Here is a 27,626-nt window from a genome sequence, read left to right as displayed (position 1 = left end):
ATTGGCGGCCATGTATTATGAACACAGGCGCCTCCATCACATGCCGTGGCATGTGGCCTGGTCTTTTCATAACTGTGATACAAAGGTACAATATCCTTGCTAGCCCAGACCTCCACAGGACTGTAAACATAACATCCTAATATTGTATACTGCAGTGGTTAAGGCTCAGGTGGCTAACAGTGATAACACAGTGCTACTTACAAATGTGAGTTTAGCATGTTGTATGTGAGCATGTTAAGTGTGTGTGCGTGTGCGTGTGTGCGTGAGATAGTCTGGGTGGGTGTTATCTGTAGTTCCTCTCTAAATTTGAGTCGTGCACACGTCCCGAGTGTTCACACATTTATAATCCCCTCCTGGGCAGGTGCCTTCTAATAGAATACTGTTAAATGCTGTGCAGTCAGAAGTGTCAATGTGCGGATGGTGTGTGCGAGCGAGACAACTGTGTGTGTGTGTGTGTGTGTGTGTGTGTGTGTGTGTGTGCGTGCGTGTGCGTGTGCGTGAGGATGTGAGTGTATTTCTCACCGGTTTAAAGCAGAGCATCTTTGATTGGCTCCCAGACTCAGGGTATAAGTGTATTACATAACAGGGTTGACAGACACAGGGAGGACAGACCGCGAGACTCACTCAGTGCGTCGGAAAGAGAAGCCTCTTTCTGGAATACAGCACGTTGTTACTCGACATCGCAGGCTGAGCGCTTGCGGAGGACCATCACCTCGACCGCTTCCAAAAGAGATTTAATTATCATGAATGTATGAACCGGACTTCTCCATGCATACACTCTCTGAACAGTTTCATGTCACAAACATGGTAAGGCTGGCTAAAGGCATGTGCGTATGTGCGTGTGTGTGTGTGTGTGTGTGTGTGTGTGTGTGTTTGCTCAGGGATACTGTAGGTGCTTTGGTGCAGATGTGCTATGGCTAGAGATAGAGGAGGATGTTGGAATGCAGTGGAGCTGCCAGTGCAGTGAATGCTGATGTGTTGTGCTGCAAAGATGATATAAGCGAGTGAATCGGCTTTCTCTTCTCACACATTACCTTGTCAGTGTCCATGTCTGTGCTTGAACATGAAACAGAAAGCAGTGTCATGATATGTGTCCATGTATAGGGATAGATTCATCTGCATTCATTTGCATTGACCCAAATACAGGTTCTGCGGTTTAAAGGCGGCCGTTTCGCCCTTTGATCCTTGATATTGTAATAATGATGACATAGGTCATTACAGCTGGAAGACACACAGGTAATGATGGGTATTATGGCAAGATTTCTCAGTGTGTCTATGTGTTTACTATATGTCATTTGATCAAGCTAGGTATGAGGTTGCACTAAGACAGGAATTGGGAAGATTGATTATGTAATGTTTTTTAATTTATTCAGACATGTAGAGGGGAGAAAAAAGAATGCAATGTATTGGAGAGGGCAGTGCTGATCTCATTAGGGAGATGGAGGGACCTGAGCAGGGAGGAACACTGGCTGTGAATGGATCTCTATCTCTCTCCCTCACTCTTTCCGTCTGTTGGCTATATTACAGCAGATTGATGGGGACCGGAGAGATTGTGCTTGGAGTGAATGGGGCGGGGTGTTGTATGTGGGTCGGAATTGGATTAGTGAAAAGCAGACATCACAGTAAGGGAGCAAGAAGTAAGACTGACCTCAAGGCTCATCTGTTCTATGGGTGCTGTTTCAGGCAGAGGTCCTGATGTTGTCAGATAGTGGCGGTCAAGTAGAGCTGATTTGGCTTTCATAATCAACTATTCAACTGTTCCCGTGTGTTTAAAAGTAAAAGTATCCTGGTGGGTAATAAATGATTTGAATCAAATTCATTTTCCTGAATCAACAACGATTTTTAGAATCTTTTTGAGGAACTATTCATTGGCCCTGTTTCCATGGCAGCGTGACACATGTCTTTGCGGTAATCCTCCTCTCTTCCTGTAGTGGAGTGCTTTGAGATATAGGCCAGATCTATTGTTACCCCAGCTCCCAGCCCGATGTGATACCTGATTGAATCAACCTTCTCAATGACATCTTTGATCTAAAACCTGCGCGCAGAGGCCTACACTCTGTACCTTTGCATTCTACATTGACATGGAAATTATAATATTACTGGATTCTCTAATGTGATTGGTTTGTCTTTTAAATATATGAAGCCAGAGTGATAGTGCAGTTATTCAATGGTCACTCTTTGTGTGTCACACACACACACACACACACACAAACACATACATTTGGAAATATTAGGATGCATCGTGACGTGTCCTTGCCTCATCCCATCATCTTGTCAATACCAGTGAAGCATCCTCATCTGTCACCATGACGACGGCTGTTCTTTCCCTTCCAGGCATGGACATCTCTCTCTGTGTTCACTGCTCTGCCCTGATTGGCTTATATCCCCTGTAGCTGCCTCAGTACGCCGTCCGGGAAGTAGACTTGTCTACAGGTTGAAGGTGCAACGTAGCTGCTGAGTCTGAGATCTCAGATCCCCACAGGGGGTTCGGTTGAATACAAACAAACACACATACACACACAATCTGCAGTTTCTCATGGACCTTCTTACTGCATCAGCAAATAGGTTGGAATCGCATATTTGTGCTGGAGTGATGAGGTGCATTTTAAAAAGGTTTTCCTATCCAGGGATTTCATTTAATAAGAGTCAAAGCAATCTTAAAGGATGGAAGGGGGAAAAAACATTAACAAGCTCCATTTAGAAAGTAACAGAAGCTCAATATTAATATACATAAGCCGTAATACAAGTAAAGATTCTAATTGAATGTCCGTCCATGTGACATCCCTGTCTCCAGGCCTTTGATAACTCCTTACCTAGAGCCTAAACAGCTCCTGTCAGGCTTGGTTAGCGCTGGCTGCTCTGCCCACAGCCCCAGGGCCTGGATGCATGGTTAGCTCTGGACTGGAGAAGACTGATGAACGCTACTTTGGAGAGAACAATTGGAACAAACAGTTGGAGCTTTGCCACAGATGCATACAGGGGTTTAATGTATGTGAAGTTAAAAGTGTGACTGCACGTGTGCGTGTAATAGGATGTGTGTTTGTGCACATCTTAGGGCAACACAGCTAAGTCCTCAGTGTGATGGATGGGGAGGCTGTTTGGTAGATGGATGATGTCAGTCTCAGGTCCTTCTCAGGAACAATGTCGGCTGTCTCTTAATGAGAACAACCTTTAGCCTCTCCAAATCCCCTAAAGAATACTGATCACCGAACAGGCTTTTTCATGCCCTTACACGTTACGCCCAATGCATGCTCACAAAATAATGCTCCACTCATGTACATGCGCACAGTTGTATACAATTTAAACATTTATTTTTTAGCATCACATTATGTCCACATTATATATTCATGATGCCAAAATCAATAGAAAAGATTTGATGAATCATCCTTCCACGTTTTGTCAAAGACTGGGCTGCTGATAAAATAACAAGCCCTGGTGACAGCATGAAGGAAGGGAGATTATCCCTTCACATTTGTTTGCTCCTCGGCATTAATATTACATTAACACATGTAATTATTCTAATGTCATAATAGGCCAATTACCATCCCTGTGTGGAGACTGGTGCTGTGCTTCTGAACGCTGTTGTTTCTCCACTAATGGCTCTCCCTTTTTTGTGTTGTCGTATTTTGTTGTGTTGTACTGTGGTCTGTGTCGGCTATTGTGTTGTTCTATTTGCAATCCCTAAGCTGCCAGTGGGCCATGGCTTTGAGGGTGTGTATTTGCATCCATTAGTAATCTGAGTGGGCTTAACAACAAGGATTCAAACAAATCGAGGCCAAAATGAGGCTGGGTACTGAATTATAATCACTTTCAAATTTGATTTCTATGCTGTTTTAGGTCACGTGGATCTATATTTTTTGGTCGGTGTCTGCAGCACTTTTTCATGCTGTTTCAGTAGTATTTTCACAGCAGTGGCTTCATGTACTGAGAATAAAGCATTGTCTTGTCTTTCCCTCCGATTTCTCCAGTTGATAAGTGGAGGTTCAATCGTCAACGCTGAGGCGGTATGGGACCATGTGACCATGGCGGACCGGGAGTTGGCGTTTAAGGCCGGTGACGTCATCAAGGTGCTGGACGCCTCCAACAAGGACTGGTGGTGGGGCCAGATTGATGAGGAGGAAGGATGGTTTCCTGCCAGCTTTGTACGGGTGAGTTAGCTGCAGCCATGGCTGGCCAGCGACCATAGACACAACACACCCACACACATACAGAAATGGAGGCACATGAACATATGCACAAAAGCTGATAAATACACAGAGAAAGGTGCATAAGTATTCTGTCATATACACAAAAACACATGCACGAAAAACACACATTGATATGCTTGCTCCACACACAGATATGCACTGTTGAATCATGCTTTTTTTTAACAGATGACACTCAAGAGAGCAGAGAATAGCTAGTTAAATGCCTTTATCCTTTTATCGAGTTTTCAGGGACTTGTTTGGCATCAACTTCAACTCCTATCCTTGAAATCCATATGAATTTAGAACGTCCTCACATCACATCGTGATTATAAAATCTCACCTATATCTGAGCTCAACTAAACCCAACACAAAGGTCTGATGTTATTCCATACTTCTTTTACTTAACTTATTGAAGGAAGAATTAGCATACTTGTTGTAGGTGGAGGCTTCCACAGAAATGCACCCCCCCCCCCACCACCACCCAGACACTCCTCATGGCCATTCCAATTCCAACTTGTCCACCCTTCCATCTTCACTCCTGAGAGGGCAGGGCAGACAGGCTGACTGACTGTCAACCAAAAAGTATCTTTCTGTTCTGTCATTCTCTCTCTCCAAGGTGGAACCCCACCCTCCTCAACCCCAAACAAAACAGGTTTTCTATATCAACCCCATAGCAACTCCACGGTTCCAAAACACCACGTCAAAGGTGCGTTTTTCCCAGCTTCATCTACCCATCCAGCCTGCCCGCCCACCCGCCCGCTCCAGTCTGTCAACCGCAACATACCCTCGACATTACCAAACATTAACGTTCCCATGACGTTTTAACATCATTCTCTACGGGGTCGATAGAGAGGCAGAACTGATGAGTCAAAAGTAATGATCCAAGTCTTCGTCTTTAAACGGCCTGACCTCAAATTCTCCAAATGTATTCATATAGAATAAGAATAATTTTTGAATCATTGTTCCTGTTAACGTTCATGGATCTATTTTAAATATTAATTCTTTTTTTAGTACTCTCTACTATTTACTATTGACTCTGACTATTCCTTAGTCTTAATGCTGCGCTGCTGGTTCTCGTCTACAGTCAGTGCTCTACCACCCGTCACTCTGCTTGTCTGTGGCGCTGCATAACTCATCTTGTGTTTGGCATCCTACCTGTCGGTTCTTTGATGTTCTCTTGGCAAACTATGTGTCATCAGGTGTTGGCTGCTCGACATCTAAAAACTATGCAAACTTGGCCCTTTCTATGAGCGATAGTGAAATACACTCTTGTCTGTGGTTCTGTGTGCGTGTGTTGGTGAGTGCATGCATGTGTGAGGAAGTTGTGAGGTTGAGTGTGAGTGTATGTGCATGCGTATGTGCGGGGGGATTTTTTGGAGTCACACACAGGGCCGAAGTTGGGCATTGAATAGCCTCTGGGCACCAGTCTCAGAAAGGGGCTTATTTTAAACTCTGCAGTTTTTTTGGCAGTTTGTCCCTCACCTGTCTGTTATGCTGGACCAACAGTCCCATTCACTTTCCAAACTACCACAGACCCTTTAAATAAAGCTCTGTGTGTGAGATGTGCGTTTATGTATGTGGTGGTGTGTGCTGTGTGCATTCATGCTCATGAGGAGTGGGGTTGAACGATTAATCGTTTTCAAATCAAAATCGCGATTTGATAGAATGCGATTAGCTAATCTTGAAGGCCGCGATTTAGTGTTAAAGATAAATGCTGGAATAATGTTACATATCACAGATTGTTTACAGAAACATCCTATTATCAGTGGATTGTTCATATATTTTGTATAACTTTATTTACCGTGATGGTAGAAGGTGCAATATGTATATGCTGCTATTGAACTGAGTCATATCACACATTTCAGTTTACAGGAATGTACTGATATTTTTTATTCACATTTTTTTTAGATTATTATTATAACTTTAGCTTTTGTGATAAATGTTCTGTTTGACTGTTCAATGTTCCATGCTTATTAAAAGTAAAACACTTATTGCTGGCAATTCATATCCATGTTCTCATACTTCCATAAGAATAGAGAGCAGTTTTGATGGTGTCTCATGTTATAATGCTCCATGACATATTTATCTGTTACACAGTGAATATTGAACTTTAAAAAACAAAAACAACAACTGCAAATCGAATCGTAATCGCAGTTCGATTTTTTTCTCCAAATCGTTCAGCCCTAATGAGGAGTGAGAAGTAGCGATTATATGGCAAAGATTTTGTGATATGAATACCTAAATGTATCTGTTTACTTATCCTTTTTTTCGACTGATTTATAAGCTTAACTTAGCAGATTTCTTATTCAACTGCATGTCTGTGTGTGACTGTGAATGTGTTTGCACTCAGCTGTGGGTGAACCAGGAGGATGGGGGAGCGGAGCCAGCCGAGGGGACCAGCGAGGTGCAGAACGGGCACCTGGACCCGACCAATGACTGCCTGTGTCTGGGCTCGCCCCTCCAAAACCGAGACCAGATGAGAGCCAACGTCATCAATGAGATCATGAGCACAGAGAGACACTACATCAAACACCTCAAGGACATCTGTGAGGTACTTAACACGTGCACAGTACACATCCACCAACACACACACATACACTGTTCCAGGGCATGCTTTAATGCCACAAAGCCAATAGGAAAGGTAAATGGATGTATCAGAGAAGAAGCAGCCCATTGGATGCTACATTGCTACTATATGAGCTTTGCAAAATTTATGCTGAATTATCTATTTTACAAATATTAGTTGTGCTTTATGCTGTTGACGTTGGACGGTTATGGCATGTGGCTATGAGTCCCTCATCAGGAGCGTGGAAAATAACTTGCCAGTCCAGACTCTGCTGATTTCCTTCCGACTCTGCTAGCCTGGGCTAGCTTGCCAGCTGGCTTACGTTTTCAAATGTAAACATCAGAGAAAACACAGAGGAAAAGGTGGAGAAGATGAGCTATGACAACGAGTCGCTCACCAGCATCGTGAAATCCCAAACCAGTCTCCTGCTGGCTCTGCCAGCCTGGCGGATCAAGGTTTTCAAACGTGAACATCAGAGTAAACACAGAGGAAAAGGTGAAGATGGCTATCAGCTACGACCTATGGCTACGATCCCGACTAGGTGGACAAGCAAGACCATCTTTACTTCCATCTCCATGTCTACATCAGAGGGGCTACTGTGCCAAGCGTGGAGGGATTGAACAGCGACTGTGACTTCTCTGCTGGGCATCCTGCTAGCCAGTGTGCAGTCGTCAGACGGTGAGCTGGGTGGCCTCCGCCGGTTTCCAGCGTGATGTCGGGAGCTGTGGTGTCCTTTCGCTGAGACTTGGCTGGATCCTGATGTCCTGGTGCCATTCAACCGGGTGACTCTTTGTCTGTGTGCTGATCTGACGGCCACATTCTGCTTTATGATGAATCATGCACAAGTTGAAGGAGCTGATGGGATAACATTTCACTGGAATTTTGAAACTTTGAAAGACTCACATGACACGTCCAAATTTAAATCTGAATCTAAATTCTGGAGGTATTGTTTAAAATCGAACATTAACAATTGTGAATGTCTTTAGCCTAGTATATATATGGACCATATGGGCTATATCGTACATAATAGTCCATTGCCACCAGTTCTTCCTGCTTATACTGTAAGAAATATAGAGACAAAGTTAGTTAAAGTAAGATTGCATAGTTCTGTTTTTCATGTTTCGAGCAGTTGTTTCTACAATGGTGTCACCAGCATGGCCACTGCATCTGTGCGAGTTACATAGAGGTCATATGGGAATACAGAACAAAACATCTGCATCATGACTTTAGGTGGGCAAGATTTTGTAGTGCAAATTTCTGCTTATCTAATCATCTTTCCTTAATCCTTTGTATGCCCTTTGTCTGTATTCGGGTTAAGGTGTAATGTTTAAAAAAATAGTTGCAATAAAGCGTAAATTTCACCTTCACACTTCTTGCCTGTGGTAATACTACAGCATTTCACAACTTTACCTGTAAACAAGCTTGTTCTTAAACTTTGTGTTACACGTTAGTAAAAGTAAAGGGTTTAAGGATTTAGGAAAGCTAATTAGAGTTGAAGTAAAACTAAAAACTGATATTTTCCTGGTTCTTGATGGAACACTCCATGACTGTAATGGCTGTGCTAATCTCTCAGGGGGCTTTTACAGATGAAGCTACCTATCATAATCATAATAATTTATTATAGTCATGCGCTATCGATTCTTCTGGAAAACACTTTTGTCAAATCAATCCATTTTAAAACAGAGCTTTAATTGTGATCATTTGCATTAAGCTTGACTTTAAGAAACAAAACAAAAGGCTTAGCAGGTGTATTTCATAAAAAGAGAGAATTCTGGGTGGGTAGGTGGGGAGTGTGAAATAGCAAAAAATCCTTTACCTCTTACAGCAAATCTTCTCTGAAAATGCTTAAGCTTCAGGGCATTTAACTAACTACAATAATTGGACTGACAAATTGAGGCCACAGTTCAGTTACACAAAATCATATATGACTCTACAGAAGCTTCAGAGTCATAGTTCATTTTGATCCAAATGAGTTATACTTAAGGAATGACTTCACATGTTTATTGCAAAAAAAATGACAAAACTAGTGATGTAACACTCTATGGCCTATATTATGCTTTTCTGTAGCAGTTGTCTGACTGAGCCTTGCAGCCATGTCACAATTCCGGACCTGGCACTTAAACTGTGTCGTCTTTGAAAGCCTCATAGAAGATGTAACCCATTTTGTTGCAGGGCTACCTGCGCCAGTGCAGGAAGCGTGTGGACATGTTCAACGATGACCAACTGAAAGTCATCTTTGGGAACATCGAGGACATCTACCGCTTCCAAATGGGCTTTGTTAGAGACTTGGAGAAACAGTACAACACAGAGGACCCCCATCTCTCTGAAATCGGACCATGCTTTCTAGAACATGTGAGTTCAAATCATGTTTTCTTAGTTTGAAAAAAACTCACACACGCTGTCCAGCTGAGATTAGCCATATTTGATTATAATTTTGTTAGGCCTGTTATCTCAAGATCACAACCTAATTATCTTGTTATCATGAGATAACAGTTAAGTTGTGGAGATAATTAAGTCACCAGCAAACAATTTATCTCAAGATAACATCATAATTAAGTCATGATCTTGAGAAAACAGCTCTAATAAAAATTTGAGCAACCGGAGCTGCTCTTCTGTACATGTTGGTACTCTTCTCCCCAGCATGTTTTATTTAAAAGAGGATTCATTACGTATTTCCCCCTCTCATAATGTATCTTTCTGCTCCTTTATTCTACAGCAAGATGGTTTTTGGATCTATTCAGAATACTGTAACAACCACTTGGATGCCTGTATGGAGCTGAGCAAACTGATGAGGGATGGCAGGTACCAGCACTTCTTTGAGGCCTGTCGCCTCCTCCAGCAAATGATTGACATTGCCATAGACGGCTTCCTGCTCACCCCTGTCCAGAAAATCTGCAAATATCCACTCCAGTTGGCTGAGCTTCTCAAATACACTGCACAGGAGCACAGGTACTGTCCACATTTAATCTGCTGAATGTGTGGCTTTTTCATGGTTGTTCATTTGTTCATTACTGATGCATCATTGCGTTTCAGATGCATTATGTTGCTATGCAGCTCTTGCAGGTGTTGTTGGGTTTATTCTCCTGAAGTGGTGATTATCCATGCATGAACTGCAACAAATGTTATAGAGAGGCGAAGTCCCTCTCCTTCCTGTGGACCACCATGGGATTTTATTTTAGGAAAAAAAACATACGGTAGTGAATGGCGAGAGACAAATAATGATTTGATCCCGTCTGAATTGAGCCATGAATTACACATATGATGTTTTGAAAAGATAATTTTGCAAGTCAAGAAAGTCTCAGTTTGTCGTAAAACTGTTGAAGTATAAAACTGTAAAAATACTTAATTAGAAAGATTACTCACCCTCAAGTCACATAGGTGACGTCTCGCTGAAGCTTCGATGTCTGTTGTTTGTGTTTTGTACCGAGATGTAACTTTACTACCACGAGCAGTGGGTCTTTCTTGTTCTTTTGCTTCCCGGCTGATAAAAAGACGCTGGATAAAACACATAAGGTAAGATAAGGTTACATGTGTTGTATAACATAGCTAGCGAGCAAGCCAGGCAGAATTTTGGCTCACTTGCTGGTGCTATGAGAAATTTAGGCTTTCCTATTAATGTGCTGGTTGTGTGCTCCACGACAGTTACAATGTCATCAAAAAGAGCTCAAGAGATACAGATGTAAGGGTTCAATAGCCTGCCTACGTAAACACACCTCTGAATTTAACATTATTGGTATCCTAGTGGTAGCTTCAGCACCCTTAAGCACCTCCCTGGTGGGGGGATGAAGCCGAGCAGCAAGCAACGTGACGTATACTGAGACGAGATGTAGTTCACTGAGCAGTTTCATACAAAACTAAATGGTACTACGACAAACTGTGACTTCACTTTTTAAATTTTAATTTATAATTTTTAATTGAGAAACATCATATGTGTATTTCATGGCTCAATTCAAATTCACATCAAAACATTACTTATCTTTATCTATTATTAGCCTCTCTATTTTGCACAGTTTTACCATCTTTGAACGTTGGAGAGAACATGTCATCAAGGAATGTCAGTTGTATCAAAAAAGTATACTGAAATTCATAATCTAATCAAATCATTTTCATTTCAATACATGGTAGGGCTGGGACGATTCGTCGACGTAGTCGACGTCATCGATTACGTAAATGCGTCGACACAAATAATTTGCGTCGATGCGTCGCGTTTCTTTAACTGTCTATGAGCGTCACTCACGTGTAAATCTAAAAATAGCACGGTTTCCCGCAGCACTTTGCAGTTTAGGCGGCCGCCAGCCTGCTGCCTGAACTACGTCGGGTCAAAAAAAAAAAAAAAAAAAAGCATCTGAGCGCGTAAGCGCAAGCTTATCTGTCCTGTCTGCATACTGACAGACAGCGGAGCTTCGACACAGACACACAGACACGTGTGCGCGCAGAGGTGCGGGAGAACTACGTGGGCTCTGCAGTTCTGTTGAAGTCCCAGAGAGTCACTGGAATGCTGATAAAGTGGTTTCAAGTGTGGTTACAGTTTTCAAAACTTAACGCAGACAGCGTTTGCTGCGATATGATATTAATGGCGAGGCGAAAGCGTTCACGGTGACACTTCCTCCTGAGACATGCAGGCACAACAGTGGTTTCTGTGCCCTGGTGACTGACTGACAGGCTGAGGTTGTAAGGCAAGGCAACTTTATTTCTACAGCACCTTTCAGCAACAAGGCAACTCAATTCCATTCCTTTGCACTTAAGTTAGTTCTCCATTAGTTCAATGTTGACAACATTTTGCATTTTAGTTAGTTCAATTATTACAGTTTGGATTGATACCAATCCTGAGTTTCAGACTGGCGCACCCCTATCCAAAAGCACAACCAGTTTTATTAATGTTACTCTGAGTGAGCAGTGTTACCAGAATTTTTTAATTTTGATAACTGTTTTGATTCACAACTAAGGTGGAAAATAAAAGTTTTGTGTTTAATGTATTTTTGTTGATGTTGAAATGGATTTTAAGACTGCAAAGCAAATACAGGCTACTCGTTTTGCACTTGCACTAGTTTTTATTTTTGTATTCCTCCTGAAAGTGACTTTATTTTGGCTTCGGGTTGCACTACAAATTAATTTTACTTGAACAGTGCAGTGTTAAACAATTTTAATAAATAGAGATTTGAACCTTATTGGAATTTGTTTTGTGTAAATTGTTAATAATTGAGCAATGGGAAAATAATCGCTAAATGAAAAATTAATTGTTAGATTAATCGAAAAATTAATCTATAGATTAGTCGACTAATGGAAAACATAATCACTAGATTAATCGTTTAAAAAATAATCGTTTGGGACAGCCCTAATACATGGCCATGGGATCATTGCATAGACCTTTGGATATGAATAGATTACAGATTAAATATGAATTTGGGCTTTTGCTGGCACATATACAAGCATCAACATCCCCCACCCACACACTGCATGCACAGCACAGAAGCACACTACACAATGTAAACATTTGCAGATACGCGGGTATCCAGATGTGCAAACTCATGTGTGCAAACCCACAGAAACATGGCGTAAGTGATTCAGCGTGTCTCAGCCAGCTCCAGGTCATTCACAAAGCACTCGTTCTCAGCCAGAGAGGGACAGGTGCCAGCTCTGCCAGTTCTGCCTGCCAGATCACAGTGTTTGACTGTTAGAGCTGTAGAGAATCTGCCAGATATAGGCTTGCTCTCTGTCACACACACACACACACACACACACACACACACACACACGCATTATCTTCCAAAGTGAGGATTGGATCCATTGCACATCTAACCCAGAGGGATAAATCCAGCTCAGTAAGCATAGATACAGTCAGAGTTAACTGTGGATAGAGAAAGTCGCTGATTAGAATTAAACAGCAGTGTGTTATTTTGACTGTGTTCCAGCAGACTTACTGCTGCTACTTGAGTTTATTACCCTGGCCCTTTAATAGGCTGGACTGTATCATTCACTACAGCAACATTACATGTCTTTTTTAAAAGATGGCTGATCTCCAAGAGCTATAACGTTTCCCCTTAACACCCCAGGAGTAGTTATGTGTACTCTGTGTCCGTAGTGATTATCGATACGTGGCAGCAGCACTGGCAGTAATGAGGAACGTCACTCAGCAGATCAACGAGAGGAAGAGGAGACTGGAGAACATCGACAAGATCGCCCAATGGCAAGCTTCTGTTCTGGACTGGGAGGTATGTGTATGTATTGACTGTGGAGTCATTTCAAAACATCTGATGTCTGTTTAGTCACAGACATTGTCCTGGGACGGGAGAAATTTGACTCCATATATCTCTCACTAAATGTAGACACAACCTCAAGTTTACTTAGGGAAAACTTTAGTGGTTGTAATGCTTTTAAAATTCCCAAATTGTAGTTTTAAGCCTAAGCTGAGATACACCTGATGACATAACTATGACATCATCAAGGTTTATATCTCAGACTTGAAAAAGCTCCTTCAGCGCCACAGAAGACACTATACAGCTGTTTGCACAGGCTGAGAACCACCAACCATTTAGATCAGTAAACTGATCTTTACTGTATATGTGATTGGTGGAGTTGCATTGCTGTACATAGTTTTATCTGTGAGTATCTTCATCTATAAAGTGTGTGTGTGTGTGTGTGTGTGTGTGTGTGTGTGTGTGTGTGTGTGTCGATGTCTGTGTCTAGGGGGACGATATCTTGGACAGGAGCTCGGAGCTCATCTACACTGGGGAGTTGTCATGGATCTATCAGCCGTATGGACGTAGCCAGCAGCGGGTCTTCTTCCTCTTTGATCACCAGCTGGTCCTCTGTAAGAAGGTAGGCTCTCTCTCACTTTCTCTTTGTTCACTTTCTTCCTTTTTTGAAGCCCTTGTTGGCTGAAAACAATCTGATCAGCTAAAAAAGCCTGTGTTCGTAATAGTTGTGTATCACGTGGCTGGTCACAGACAGACGCTTGAAGACAATGCGACTTCTTCAATCTTTTCTCGAGAGCTGCAAAATAGATTACAAAATACCTTAAGAGACGCACCAGCCCTCGTTGAGATGCGCTCCAATCCTCAGCACCTTTCACAAAATGGAGCTGTGCTAGTTTGGGCTCTAACCGAGGCTGTGTTCTCCTGTCAGACGTATGTTCACGCTCGGCTAGACTCGACAGTACATGCACACGGAGACACAGACACAAATGCAGACGGACACACAGAGGCGTGCAAGGTGCATCATCACAAGCACACGCATGTGTACACACAGAGGAGCAATCATTTCACCATTACACAGAACAACACACACAGAAAAAAGTAACAAAGACACTACAGATAAAGTGTCTTTCTGTTTTTCTATCCTCCCGTCTGTCCTCGCCCCCCCCCCCCCACCCCCACCCCCCGTCTATCATTGTTAAACATCTCTCACACTAGAAATGAACTCCAGTATTTCTGCTGATCACCACATGTGTTAGCTGTTCTGGTCCATTAAATAAAGTATGCTCCGAGACACATTCACAGATAAGTTCTAGTGTTTGTTCCACACATCCTTCGCCAGCATCCTCAGTACAACATGTGGAATGGCAGCCCTCAGGGTGTGTTTGTAGCTCATCTCGTCCTTATCAGCACACGGATGCAGATTTTTCTCTGCATGCTTATTAAAAGATGCCTGTTCTTGTTTTCTTTTTTACATTTTACCTTCCTTGCCCTTATAGTGTGATGTTATTTTTTTTATATTATTTTTTGGGGCTTTTTCCCTTTATTCGATAGTGGATAGACAGGAAAGGGGGCGAGAAAGAGAGGGGATGACACGCAGCAAAGGGACACAGGTCGGATTCGAACCCGGGCCGCTGCAAAGGACTCAGCCAACATGCCTACATGGGGCGCACATTCTTACTGGGTGAGCTAGAGGCCACCCCACGATGAAGATTTTTTTTATGTGGATGTGCTTTCTTATTCCTGCTTAGTTACATATAATAAGGTTACTTGTGGTTGATGAGCTGGAACAATTATATAATAAATGAATAAATAAATAATCGTAGGGTGACATCCCTACAGTCCAATACAGCAAACCAACTCTTGAAAATTGAGTAGAATAAACATAAACTTTCATCTAAAACTTAAAATGTATCAGGTTGACAAAGATTGGATTTATCGCACTGTGGTTGTGCATTAGACTGCACTGCTGGACCTAATGAACTAGTAAGTGTACTCGCCATTGTTGAAATAGTATTTTCTACCTTTTGTGATACCACCACCACCATTTTGGGCAGAAGGTGGAAAGAGTTGCATAAGGCAGACGCACAGAATACCAAGGGAAGGATGCTTCTTGACACCTCTAAGGTTCAGCACACGCACACATGCACACATTAACAGACGTCCTCTTCCCCAGGATCTGATACGCCGGGACATTTTGTACTATAAGGGCCGCATCGACATGGATCGCTACGACGTGCGGGACGCCATAGACGGCCGTGACGACGACTTCAACGTCAGCGTGAAGAACGCCTTCAAATTGTGCAACAAAGACAGCGAGGAGCTCCACATCTTTCTGGCCAAGAAGCCAGAGGAGAAGATCCGCTGGCTCAGGGCCTTCCACGAGGAGAGGAAGATGGTGCAGGAGGATGAGAAAATCGGTTAGTCACGCACCTTTCTGCACCTCCCAGTTTGGAAAGCATTGGTTTCATTCACAATGAGCAGTGAAACAAAGTTTCAATTACATGTTGTACTTGCTGCAGCACACTACAGGGGGACCTTTTTTAGCACATCATAGGACACATCATAATATTTTTAGGATTAAAGTAGGTTTTGTACTTTATTGTGAAGAGCTAATTAATGCTTCATAGCTCGTCGCTGTAAAAGGCAGCTTTTGTGTCTTATAACATCCTTGTTTTTTCACATGCATTAAAGCCCTTGTGTGGAACATTTGTGAAACATACAATCTGGTTTCTTGTTTAGGTTTTGAGATCTCTGAGTACCAGAAGCGACAGGCAGCCATGACAGTGAGAAAGGTGACCAAACAGAAAGGTGAGGCAACAAGAAGATATCAGGTGATTTCCCTTTTCTTTTCCTCGCTGGTGTGCTCTGTCTTCTCATCGCTGTTTACTCTTTACTCCTTAACCTGTTCTCTCTTTTTTATTTTTATTTTACTTTCTACACCTTTTCTAAACACGCCTACTTTGTTTATGAATGGACCTAGACTATCTGTGTACTAAGTAAGCTAGACAATTCACGTGGATTCATGTCTTCTCGCTATATTACTTTGAATAGAGTTAAATGTCTGTCGGCCTGTACACGAGGATGAATTGATATGAGTTGTAAAGCAGCTGTTAAGCATCAATGAAAAGACAGAGGGCTGTTTGCATGAAGTATTTAGTTTAAAGGGCGTTACCGGTGTTCATGACATGTGGGTCCTGTGTCATGCTTGTCTCGTACAAATTCCACACCTCAGACAACTGTTTGCATTTTTTCTTTTACTGAGTTAGGGTGGTTGTTGGTGCTTATCTCTTCCATTTACATCCAGCTTGAAGAATAGCAGAAACAAAAATCTGTTTGTTGTGTTATATAGCTGATTTCTTTAGTTTTATCACAGCACATCTAAATTGTAGATGCCTTCACCTCAAAACCTTAAACTAGTGATTCCCAACCAGGGGTACTTCTACCCCAGGGGGTAGGGCTGGGTACTGAATTTAATACTTTTTAGATACGGACCGAATTGCCTCTAAAGTATCGAGTATCGAAAAATGCCTCATCATTCAATACCCAATTTCAATACCTAAGGAGTAAATCTCATCAGCGTCAGTGAGCCAATAAGAATGCAGCATGCTTCTAGTCATAGTTCCATTATCTTTATTGTGACTATTATTGCCACTGTTCATCACACCCCCAACCGGCACCTTCAGACACCGCCTACCAAGAGCCTGGGTCTGTCCCAGGTTTCTTCCTCGCCACTGTCACACTAAATGCTTGCTCTTGGGGGAATTACTAGAATTGTTGGGTCTTTGTAAATTAAAGAGTGTGGTCTAGACCTACTCTATCTGTAAAGTGTCTTGAGATAACTCTTATGATTTGATACTATAAATAAAATTCTACCAAGATCTAATAATGTTTGTGATTGGCTGTCTAATGTTATATGTTGCAGAGGCAGGCAGGAAAAACTCTGTTACACAGAGACCAGGCTTACGCAGCAGGAGCTGAAAAATAAAAAAAAAAGATTTATAAAATTGGTTTTGAAAAAAAAAGTATCGTTTAATAAAACATAAAAATATTTATTAAAAATAAATATTATGATTTGATTAATAGAATATATCAGCTGTAACACCTGAACACTACATGTTGCAGTTATGTAAGAGTGCTTGGAAACTAGTTAGCAAGCGAGCACAGAAGTTTAAACAGATATTTAGTTAAACGTAATGGCTAAACAGTTGAATTAGTTAGCTAAGTGTTGCACAAGCAGCTGAAAGGGTTGAGCTAAAAGTGGGCCTACTGACTAAACAGTTCAAATAATTAGCTAAAAGTAATGGATACATAGTTGAATCATTCATGGATCTAAATATCAACAGTTCAACAATGTATGAAAACAATGAACAATATCCACTTCATATAATGAATAGTGTTATACCTTTGGAATTGATGAAGGGGTACGTGAGTTCATGGGACAGGGCTGTGGGGGTACATCAAACCAACAAACATGACACCCTGAAGTCAGGTGAAATATTCACGGTAATCATGTTATTTTGACTTATTTTGGGATTTAACAGGTTCGGTTTTAAAGCCAGATATGTAAAAATACTGTAAACTCCAACAACTAGCGACTATCTTGGTAACAGAAAAACATGTCAAGCACGTTATTCAAGATGCTAGTTCCTCACAAAGCATCAGACAGAGGACCCACATGTCCAAAACTGCTGGTATCATCCTTTAAGATTTAACCATTTTAGTGCTAGGCTAGATGTTTGTACATTTACCATTACTGATGTTCTTGCTATTGCCAGTTTCACAATAAGCATGACCATCCATTATGGTATTAATTAACCAATGACCACTGCTGGAATGTTCTCTCTGACGTTAGGATCCCTGTAGATGTCTGTCAGAAGTAAATGTTGTGTGTTTCTAAGTGCTGAATGTGTACATGGCTGGCACAAGGTGAAGTACTCTCTTGAATTTCAGATTCATTTATAGATTTCATCTTGAGAAAGAGGGCCATGTTGTATGGACATGGTTTGAGAATGATAAAGGTATATGCATTAGAGTTCTCCTTAGAGCTAGCACAATAAGATGCCATGGCAACTGCTGAGCAGCATTGGGAGGTGTTGTAATTAACACTGGCATTGGAGCATGCGGTCCCAGACCAATCTGTTTACAAGCATTATCTTGACCATCCAAGATAAACTGGCTCCTCTAACACACATAGATCAAACCCTTCTAACTGCTAAAACAGTGTTTGGCAAAATACCCCCAACAAAAGACACTGTTCCTCATCTTTTCATTTTAGTTCTAAGATGCCATGGCAGCTTTTGAATATTTCATCTCCAAATATTGACTGTAATTTTTAATTGCACTAGCATAGTTGTGATGCTTGTAGACTGTAGCTAAGTGACATTGTAGGCTGTAGTTAAACGCATATTAACAGCTTTCTGTTGGCTCTATTTTTGCCACTCTTGTGTTCTCAAGTGTCCAGGGTGCTATTCAAACAAATGTGCTGTCAACAAACATGGAAGAACACTGTCTCTTGCCTGGTTTTTTTCCATCATTGTATCAGATGTCAATCTGTTGGTTCTCTTGTTTGCCTGCTACAGAGTTTGATTGAATAGCATCTTCAGTCTCCCTTGTGTCATTGCTAGAGCTGAATTCCACTTTTCTTCTAATTCAGCTGTCATCATATGATCATACTGTATCATATCTCAGGTTTAATATGCAGGAATGTTAACGCTGAAGGCTCATTTTGTCCGTCTACGTGCCTGCTTTCTTTGGAAGCATGACTTGATGTTGTGTTGTTGTGTCTGTTTCAGATACATTACTGATAATGTTTCCTGTTTGCTATCCACCTCCCTTCTTTTTCTCTCGCTTTGTGCCTTGCACTGCCTCCTTGTCCCTCTCCCCTTACACCCCTCCCCCCCTTCTTGCTCTTTTTGCACCTGCCTTCTTAGGTGTAAACAGGTGCACGCCCCCCTCATACCCGCCCCCCCAGGACCCCCTCAGTGCGGGGCAGTATGAGGTAACGGAGGACATGGCACAAGGAGAGGTTTTTGAATTCAGTCAATCCAAAAGAGGCCAGGCTCCTTTCTGGCAAAATTTTAGTAGATTAGCTCCATTTAAGAAATAGAGATACACAGACTCTTCTGAAGGACCAGCTATTTTTCTTAGAAGCACTAAACACTGGATGATCATGTCCCATGATGAAGAAAAATACGAAAAACAAACGCAAACACACACACACACACACACACACACAAGAGACTTTTGAAAATTAAGGACCATTGTTAATATAGAGGTTGATTGGAAGCAGCAAGAGGACTGAAGACTTGGATTTAAAACATTGAGGACAAATTACAACTTTACAATTCATATATGTCAGTAACGTTCTTAGTTATCATGCTTCTCCAGCCGAGTCAACGGTCATGAACTCTTTCCCTCGGATTCTGCATCTTCACGCCACCTGAATGTTCTGCAGTTCTTTAGATTGTTATATTAATTCATTTTGAATCCATCATCTGGAGAGAAACACATGGCTAAACCAGAGCATTCCTAGTCGTATGATTGTGCCCAACAAAGCTGAGATCTTGCTGTGCTGCTATGTGAGATTGCTTGTTGCATTCTTCTGAATGTGAGATTGAATAATTACAGACCTCAGCTACTGGCTGTGGCGTCTGAAGGGCCTGTGAAGCTCAAGTGTCGGCATGGTCTCCGAGTTCGATCCATTTCTGACCCAGCCGGGCCATCTCTAGCGCTACTGATGTCTGCGTCTGGATCTCCTCCTCACTCTCAACGCTCCGTGTTGCTCTTGCTAGCTGTTCGCATTACAGTAGCCCTCTCTTCTTCACTGAGTCTGACGCTCACAGGGTTTCCCTCACTCGCTGCATCCCTCTCGTGTCCTCTCTATCTCTCTACCCACCTGCTCAGCCTCGGTGAGTCAGTGGCTCTCAGAGGAAGAGCTTCATTCTTTTGGAAAGCTGCCATTGGCCATGATATGACGGGTCAGGGAACAAATCAATAGTCGGAACATCAATAGAATATTTACATCCTTTCACCAACCACTTTTGACAGGGTATTCATAACCGATCACACCGAGGGGCTGTGGGGTTTACGTTTGGCGAGAGAGAGCTTGCCGCTCAGATGAAACAGCTGGGAGCAGGAGATAGGTAGGCTACGGTCCACCTGCCTTGTGTCAGAGCCCCTCCCCCACTCTCCCCAGAGACCACCCCTGTAGCACTGTGCTGGCAGCTCACTGGGCGTTTGGAAAGAGAACAGCCTACCTCCAAGGAAATCCACTGAGAGTTAAAAGTGGAGTTGAAGCGGTCTAAAATAAGATCTTTTTTTCACGTCAGCTGTCAGAAGAAAGACTCCTTCAGTTGGCTTAAGTATTTTGTATTGCTCACATTGTGTAAAAAAAAAAAAAAAAAAAAGAAAGAAAAAAAGCACAGCACATATTCAGTCTAAGGAGTACTTTCATTTAGGTAGGAGTGACGCAAACGTTGCCACAGTGTGAGAAATTAGAACGAACCCTTAACCAGCAGAAGAAGAAATGGTCGCAAAAAAATGGCAGAAATTCTAAACGGACAGGACAACCATAGCAGTCAGTTGTGAGTCTGAAAGAACGTACACTGCAGAAGTGTGAGCCGACACCACAGAGAGGCAGAGAGGTGAATTGAATCTGTAGCGTGCAGGTGTCCTCTAATGCGTCTCTAAAGACTGCAGCTTCAAATCACTGCGCTCCTCTCCGTTGTTTTTCCAGATCTGATCCGTGTTCTGGCAGTTAGCTCGGCACTGTTAAGTGATTTACAGAGAGCCGGTGCCTGATCAGATTGATTTGTTTAATCAACAATGTCCCCGAAGCTGCTGTGGGCGATCCTGCCACATGATACTACAACAGAGGTGTTAGGAAAGATAAGATCCACCGAGGAAAAAACTACAGATTTACACACATTATGAAGGTATATTCTTTTCTACAGTTGGAATGTAAGTGACACATGAGTCCTACATGGTCCTTTTCTGTATGCTTTGTGACCTCAGATACAAAGTACATTTTGTGTTGAATTATATCACCTGATGGACAGTACATATACAGTATGACAACTTGTGCAATGTGATAAATCATTATATATCTTCACTATTCACTACGACGTGATATGAAAGATTTATATATCGTTCTATGTCATTTGTTTGCCTTCTTATAGGCCTTATAACCTGTTGGGGAGAGAAAAAAAGACCTTAGAATTGCTTTGTATGTTGTGTAATTTATGTTTTGTTTCAGTAAAGAAAGTTGAGAAATGGGTGAGTTGGCTGCTGGTGTCTGTAGAGATGGCTCCCAGTGAGATTGTTTTGGAAGATAATTCCCTGGTCTGGCACTGCAAAAAGATATGGTTCCCAGGCCATGATAACCTCAGGTCCCGTGCTACGCCCCCCCACCCCTCGCCCCATTCCTCTACTCTACGCCACCACCAACATACAGACATAAGCATGCAGGCAAACACCCCACACCACACACACACACACACACACACACACACACACGCATAATCACGCGCACTTGCTGGCCCGTTCTGCTGCGGAGAAGAGAGATGCTATCTAACAGTGCCTTCCAGCATTCCACTAGTGATTATCTATTCAGTTTCACAGGCAGATTTGAATTAGTCATGTATTTTCCCTTCAGTGTGGGACTTGCATCTCTCTCTCTTTCTTTCTCTCTCTCTCGTTCTCTCAAACACACTGGGAATTCCTCGTTCCCCAGTGTATGAGATCCACTTGGACACAAACTTAGAGGCCAGGCCTTTTCCATTTGAGTAGATACTGTGCTGTCTGACTGAAACACACCTTATTATATTATATCACACGTACATAGTCGTAATTTTATTGCACAAAAGGAAGTTAATTTTAATTTCAGACATTTAGAAACTGCATATAATTCCTTTATTATCTATTTAACATGCTGAAAGGTGGTTTCATTTGAATTTATAGTAGGAAACAGATTTTCATTAGTCAAGTTATAGGTTTCACTTTTCAAAGTATATTATTAACAGTGAGTTATGAATCAAAAGAAGAATCATCTATTTTATCTTTATCAGCTACACTGTAAATAATGTAAAAAGAACAGATCATATATTTGGATATTGGTATTTTGCGTTGGAGACGAATGTTGTTCCAGTTCTAGCGTGCGGTAGACCTCAGTACCAGGTAAATGCATGCTCGTGACATCCAATATTTTGCATGAGACTTTAGACAACTCTTAACAGATTGTTTAGTTTCATTTTAATTCCAATGGGATTTTTTTCACACCGCGGAACCATTCATTTGTGAACCCATGCCATCTCACTACCGGGAGGTCTTTTCTCTGTCCACCTGTCTCCTGCTCACGACATATTACAGCTTGTAGCTTCTGTTTTTATTTATTAAGTAGAGGGGAACATCTTTCATCTTGCTGAATCAAAGACTGAACTGTTGATAGGTGAAATAAAAGGCACTAATGCTCTCTTCGCCCAGATATATTGGGTACTATAAACTATAAACTGACTCTAAATCTTTATTACTTTTTTTCTTTTCTTTTGACTCCAACCTGCACTGTCACGATCCAAACTGCTGGGTTTTTTTTTGGAATGCCATCAACCGCTGAGGCAAAACGGGTATCATTTTCTATGACAACAGTGAACCAAATAGGAGTTAGCACTGATCATGGGTGTTTGTGTATACATTTGTAGTCAAGCAGAAGAGCTGAATAAATGCGAAACCTCTCGGGATGAGCTAAAAATAAACAATCCTGAAGATGCACACACACACACACACACACACACACACACACACACACACACACACACACACACACACACACACACATACACACACACACACACAGTACTTCATTGCTATTCATTTAGTGCTCTTGTTTCTGATTAAGACATGATTCTTTGAAGTACAATGACAGTACAAATTAATTCCTCACTTGTATTTATTGAATGCAGTATTAAATAGTACCATTTTGGCCACATTGTTAAAAAGGATGTATATATTGGTTTTATTTTTCTGATATAATTATAATTCTGCCCTTGTACTGAGAGCTGAGAGGACAGCCTTCTGTGTGGAAGATTTTGTTTCTTCCATTTCCGGTCATAAAACCAAGACAGCCAATTTAGCAGACTGTCAGTTGGATGCATCAGAATCATGTAATTCCTTTTAGTCCAGGGCGTACGTGAGTCGCTAACCGCGTTCACTCAGATTTAGCATAGCGACATCTTCAGTAGGAACTCCTTGCAGTTGGTTATGCAGTCCTGTGTTGTTTCAAAGTAGTCCGGGTACAACCGAGTCTTCAATGAGCCATATATTGATGTGGTGTCCTATGACAACAAGGGTGACAGAAGACTGACATCCCACTTTTGGAATCCATTCAAATATCCATTGTATTATACCATCTAGTTTGAGGTCTGGATTTTTGCCTATCACAGAAAATTTAACTCACAGTATCCATATCCTTTGTCACCATATGCAAACATTTGTCATTTTCTTTCTTGCTGGCCTTTGAGTTTGATTATTTGTTGTAGAAATGAAAAACCTGAAAAATAATGCCTATTCAATCCAGAAACTGTGAATGGGAGAGTGGAGATGTCAACTGTATGTACATTATATGTTTTGATGTAATCAGAAGCACTGGGAATATGTTGTACTTCGCTGTAAAAATAAATCCATATCTGATATAGCTGTACTTTTGTTGAAAATAAAACCTCTACAGAACTACTCTTCCAGGCGTCAATGTGTGAGAGAGAGCATTGTGCTGAGCTTCCTGTTGTATGACATCATTTCCTGTTTGTATAGGTCCCCATTCCCAAAAGCTGACACATTAACTCCTGGATGTACGTATTACAGAAGAAAGATTTAAAGGCAGTAGATCATAACATAATCAGGAAGGTGTTACGTCACAAAAGAACATTTTTAACTTCCAACCACAAATTTGGCCTGCAAATAACTGCTGTAATTAATAAGTAATGAGACTTATGCAAATATGTCTCCCGGTTTGCCGTGCTGAAGTGTAGGCTGATCACTCCGCTTCCTATCATGTTTTGAAGTTCACAGATGTTTTTCAGGCAAGATCTAAGACATCCTGGTGCGATGCAGACACTGTCGCTGTGTGTGTGTGTGTGTGTGTGTGTGTGTGTGTGTGTGTGTGTGTGTGTGTGTGTGTGTGCGTGTGTGTGTGCGTCTCCACTTGTCTCTGGATGTCTCAAGAATAATAGAAGTGAGACTATATCTGATTGTGTAATGCTACCTGTGAAGAGGGCAGAGTCAAAAGTGATGCAAAAAGGCATTAACAGATGTTCAAAATTACAAATAGAGAAGCATCACATTTCGTCAAGAGCAATAAGCAGTATTACTGTGGTCTCTAGTGGTCAACTGTGGTCTTACACTTCCCAAAAACATGGCAGATTTTCCAACATGGAGCCCTTTAGGATGATCATATTTCTGTTTGACAAAGACACTCCAATGAGCTTTGTAGAGCTAAAATATCTATTTAAACTAAAACTATTTATCTATTAGGAGTCACACATTTCAATCTTATATAAATAATAAAAAAACAAGACTTTACAGCACTGGGACTGTACATTGACCTCTATGTGAGTGTCTGTTATTGTAGGAAAAGCTAAAATCAAATCTCCAGTCATAAGTGTACAGCAATGAGGTAAAACAAATGTCACTGGCTATTTATTCTGATGCTAAGGTTAGCATCCGATGAGTTCACAGGTGTCGTGCTTCAGGTAGTTCCTCAGGATCAGAGGAACATCCAAACTGTCAACAGCAGGCTCCTTATTGGCACAGGGGAGGCATCTTCGAATTGCTAGCCGAGTCTGCGACATCAGTGTTTTTGGACAAACTGGAGCAGAAAAAGACAAATACAGGTGGATCAACGTTTTGACACTTTGAAAACTTCAATGCTTCCAGAACCAGACTACAATGCGTGTCTCACCTCTCTCTTTGAGCAGCAGAATCAGAGCCTCATTCTGCTTTGTAGTCTTGTCAATGATCAGCGTGGGCAGATACACGTCTGCCCCAAAGTCTACGAGAAGCTGGATGTACTCCACCCCGCAGCCATAACGCAGACACACCTCCAGGACTGTCTTTGGCTGCTTTATCCTGGCCAGCATCTTCTCATCTGTGCAGTTAAAGTCGGGGTTGGCCCCGTGGAGAAGGAGCAGTTTGAAGCAGTCCAGGTGTCCATAAACAGCGGAGATATAAAGGGGCCCTCTGCAGGCCGTGGCATTGGCAGCCCACTCAGGGACTTTGGGCCTGACGTCCACCTCGGCTCCCAAGCGCAGCAGCTCTCGGAGCACGTCTACGTCGCCCTCCCGGGCTGCAATCAGCACCGGGGAGCAGTTGTTGTACTGGCTGCCATTAGGATCGGCTCCGGCGTTCAGCAGGGCAACCACGCAGTCCAGATGTTTCCCACTGACAGCTGTGAACAAAGGCGTCTGGGCCTTCACATCCAGGCTGTCAACCTGGATTCAAACACAGCAATACACCAACATGTTGTAACAGTGTGAAACATTCCTGACAAATTATGATTTGGTGTTTCAAGCACATGCACTATGTATCATTAAAGCTGCATTGATTGATTTATTTGGCTGTAACCACAACATTGACATATTTTCACCTCAGAGGAATTCCCTATTTATACATAGAGAAGACACTGAGCAAAATTACCATTTATTTATTCACCATAATGACTCTAGTCCAATATTCACTCTCCTTTTAGCTTTGTTCCAGCTCCATCAACTCCTGAGGGAAATATATTTTAGCATATAAATGATCAACTATTTCCCTAGCTAATCGCTAAAATTGTCCATCTGATATTTGGTACTGGTCCGGTAGCATATAGTCTGTTTATTGAAGCTTTTTTGTTGTTGCTGAAAACAGCTGCCTGCTGAAAATCAACTCTTTGCTCTGGAAAAGATGTGAGGTCTCCACTTCCAAAACCAATAGAAACCAAAACAAAGAGCTAAAATACGCTAAAAAAGGTTCCGTAGAACTGAACTGCAGAGTTGGGTAGTAATGTTGTGTAGGTTTGTCACTACCAGTGACCCCTTTCATGTTACACTTACTCATTTGATCCATTGTTCAATTTAAAATATTGATTAGTGCAGCTTTAATGCCCTAAATTTAAACCGTCTAATTTCTTACTCTTCATTTAAATAGGTGAAAAATACCTGCTGGAAGAATCTATGAATCATTTTTGGGCTTTTAAATTAAATGTGTGATAGCTGAGTGGAGTGTTTATAATTTGGGTTATTAAATAGGATACTTATGTTCATTACACCCACCAGCAGGCACAGCTGTAGTGTCCCACCCGCCCCCTCCACACCTACTCTCAAAGATCCATCTCACCATCCTCATCTGAAAGCTAAACAACATGATGCTCTATCTCACCTCTGCACCGTGCTCCAACAACACCTCCAAGCACCTCAGGTGTCCCAGAGCAGCGGCAGTGCGCAGGGGGGTAACCGGGACCCCCCACCCGCTTCGGGCATTGATAGACCTCCTGTAACTCTCCTGAGACAGAAGCTCGGAGAGCAGAGTCACGTCGTCGCTGCTCACGGCATTGTTCAAGGCCTGACAATGCTCGCTGTCCTCATCATCCTCCTTCGGCTGCAGCAGGGAGAAGATCTTCGAAATGTCCATCAAACTATTGTTGACAGCTTGGCCCAGAACCATAATGTAACCCCCGAGGCTGGTGCATGTCAAAGCCCATCCATCTGCAATGGCAAACATGTCAGAGAAAGATGGTAATACACCTATTTCTGTTAGGCACGATTTTTTATTTTAACATAACAAATGTCTACATGAAAGTAAAAGAATGACGTTTCTTACCATGGCCTTATACACGACTACCAGAAGACAATGCAATTTGTTACCTTATATAACACACATAGGGGCAATACGACCTAAATCAAAGCCATAGATGACTGCATTTTGTACTCATGCTCAGTAGAAACAACGTTACGTGGTTTGTGTCAACAGCAGCAAACTGAAATGTATTGCATCAAGACACTTACCTCAACTAGTTGCTTGTGACATCAGAGGAGAAGAGAAGTTAAACACTTTCAAACGCCCTAATAAGTCACGTGGAAGAAAGAACGAAAGAAAGGTCCTCCAAGGAGTGTGTGATGCTTCCACAGGAGCTGTGAGTTGTGAAAAGTGCAGTATGGCTTGTGTGTGTGTGTGTGTGTGTGTGTGTGTGTGTGTGTGTGTGTGTGTGGTGTGTTAAGTGGCAGAGGGGGCCAAAGCTCCTTTCTTGGGGGGGTGGGGGGCTAATTTTAGGCCACAGATGGGCCTGGCTAAACTTCCATTCTTGGAGAGTGAAGGCTCCGGTTTATAATTAGAAAGGTGATACAAGTGTGACACTCAGTTGGTGATTGGCGAGTGTGTCCTGAATAAAAACAAAAATGAAATAGGAGATGTCTGTGTCTCTGTGCATGGAGAAGCATACATCTCCATGTTTTGTTTTAACTTGTTGAACAGGTAATAACGACACGACAGCCCACAGCTGCCCTGTTGGGTGTGATGATGAAGCCAAATAATCAATGAGCCAAGGCCGTTAGTGTGCCTGTATGTGCCCCGCTATCACACCAGGGCAGCCATTTCAGTGTCAGCTGTGTGACTGTCAGAGCTTTAGGGGAGCAGCCAGTCAGCTGTTCC

The 27,626-nt window shown here is 42.1% G+C and overlaps 2 protein-coding genes across 15 annotated transcripts in view; one reads left to right on the top strand and one right to left on the bottom strand.

Moving 5' to 3' along the window:
- LOC116036592 (rho guanine nucleotide exchange factor 9) overlaps window positions 1–23,672 on the top strand; it is a 50,703-nt gene extending 27,031 nt beyond the window's left edge. For 5 of the 14 annotated variants that reach the window (XM_031280171.2, XM_031280168.2, XM_031280175.2 and 2 more), the window contains 10 exons: window positions 3,969–4,148; window positions 4,804–4,893; window positions 6,538–6,738; window positions 8,926–9,105; window positions 9,470–9,702; window positions 12,836–12,965; window positions 13,441–13,572; window positions 15,124–15,367; window positions 15,690–15,758; window positions 18,881–23,672. In XM_031280171.2, coding sequence (XP_031136031.1) covers window positions 3,969–4,148; window positions 4,804–4,893; window positions 6,538–6,738; window positions 8,926–9,105; window positions 9,470–9,702; window positions 12,836–12,965; window positions 13,441–13,572; window positions 15,124–15,367; window positions 15,690–15,758; window positions 18,881–19,056 — 1,635 coding nt within the window. In that variant the 3' untranslated portion in view covers window positions 19,057–23,672. The other 9 variants (XM_031280169.2, XM_036005258.1, XM_036005251.1 and 6 more) reach the window with 6 other exon arrangements.
- On the bottom strand, window positions 23,052–27,149 carry LOC116036594 (ankyrin repeat and SOCS box protein 12). Its single transcript, XM_031280181.2, has 4 exons — window positions 26,984–27,149; window positions 26,358–26,683; window positions 24,901–25,429; window positions 23,052–24,807 (listed from the first exon to the last, which is right to left on the bottom strand). The coding sequence occupies exons 2-4, from the start codon at window positions 26,640–26,642 to the stop codon at window positions 24,656–24,658; spliced, it is 966 nt and encodes a 321-aa protein (XP_031136041.1). The 5' UTR covers window positions 26,643–26,683; window positions 26,984–27,149; the 3' UTR covers window positions 23,052–24,655.
- Between the last annotated feature and the right edge of the window lie 477 nt (window positions 27,150–27,626).

This window comes from Sander lucioperca, chromosome 1 (genome assembly GCF_008315115.2).
Source record: "Sander lucioperca isolate FBNREF2018 chromosome 1, SLUC_FBN_1.2, whole genome shotgun sequence".
Taxonomy (NCBI): Eukaryota; Metazoa; Chordata; class Actinopteri; order Perciformes; family Percidae; genus Sander; species Sander lucioperca.
Note: the sequence above shows the minus strand (reverse complement) of the source record. Positions and strands in the feature narration are given on the sequence as shown.

Coding starts and splice junctions, on each gene's coding strand:
- LOC116036594 (XM_031280181.2), bottom strand. CDS start 26,642: ATGGTTCTGGGCCAAGCTGTCAACAATAGTTTGATGGACATTTCGAAG. Junction 25,430..26,357: donor TGTTGGAGCACGGTGCAGAG/GTGAGATAGAGC, acceptor GTTTGAATCCAG/GTTGACAGCCTGGATGTGAA. Junction 24,808..24,900: donor TCTGCTGCTCAAAGAGAGAG/GTGAGACACGCA, acceptor TTTCTGCTCCAG/TTTGTCCAAAAACACTGATG.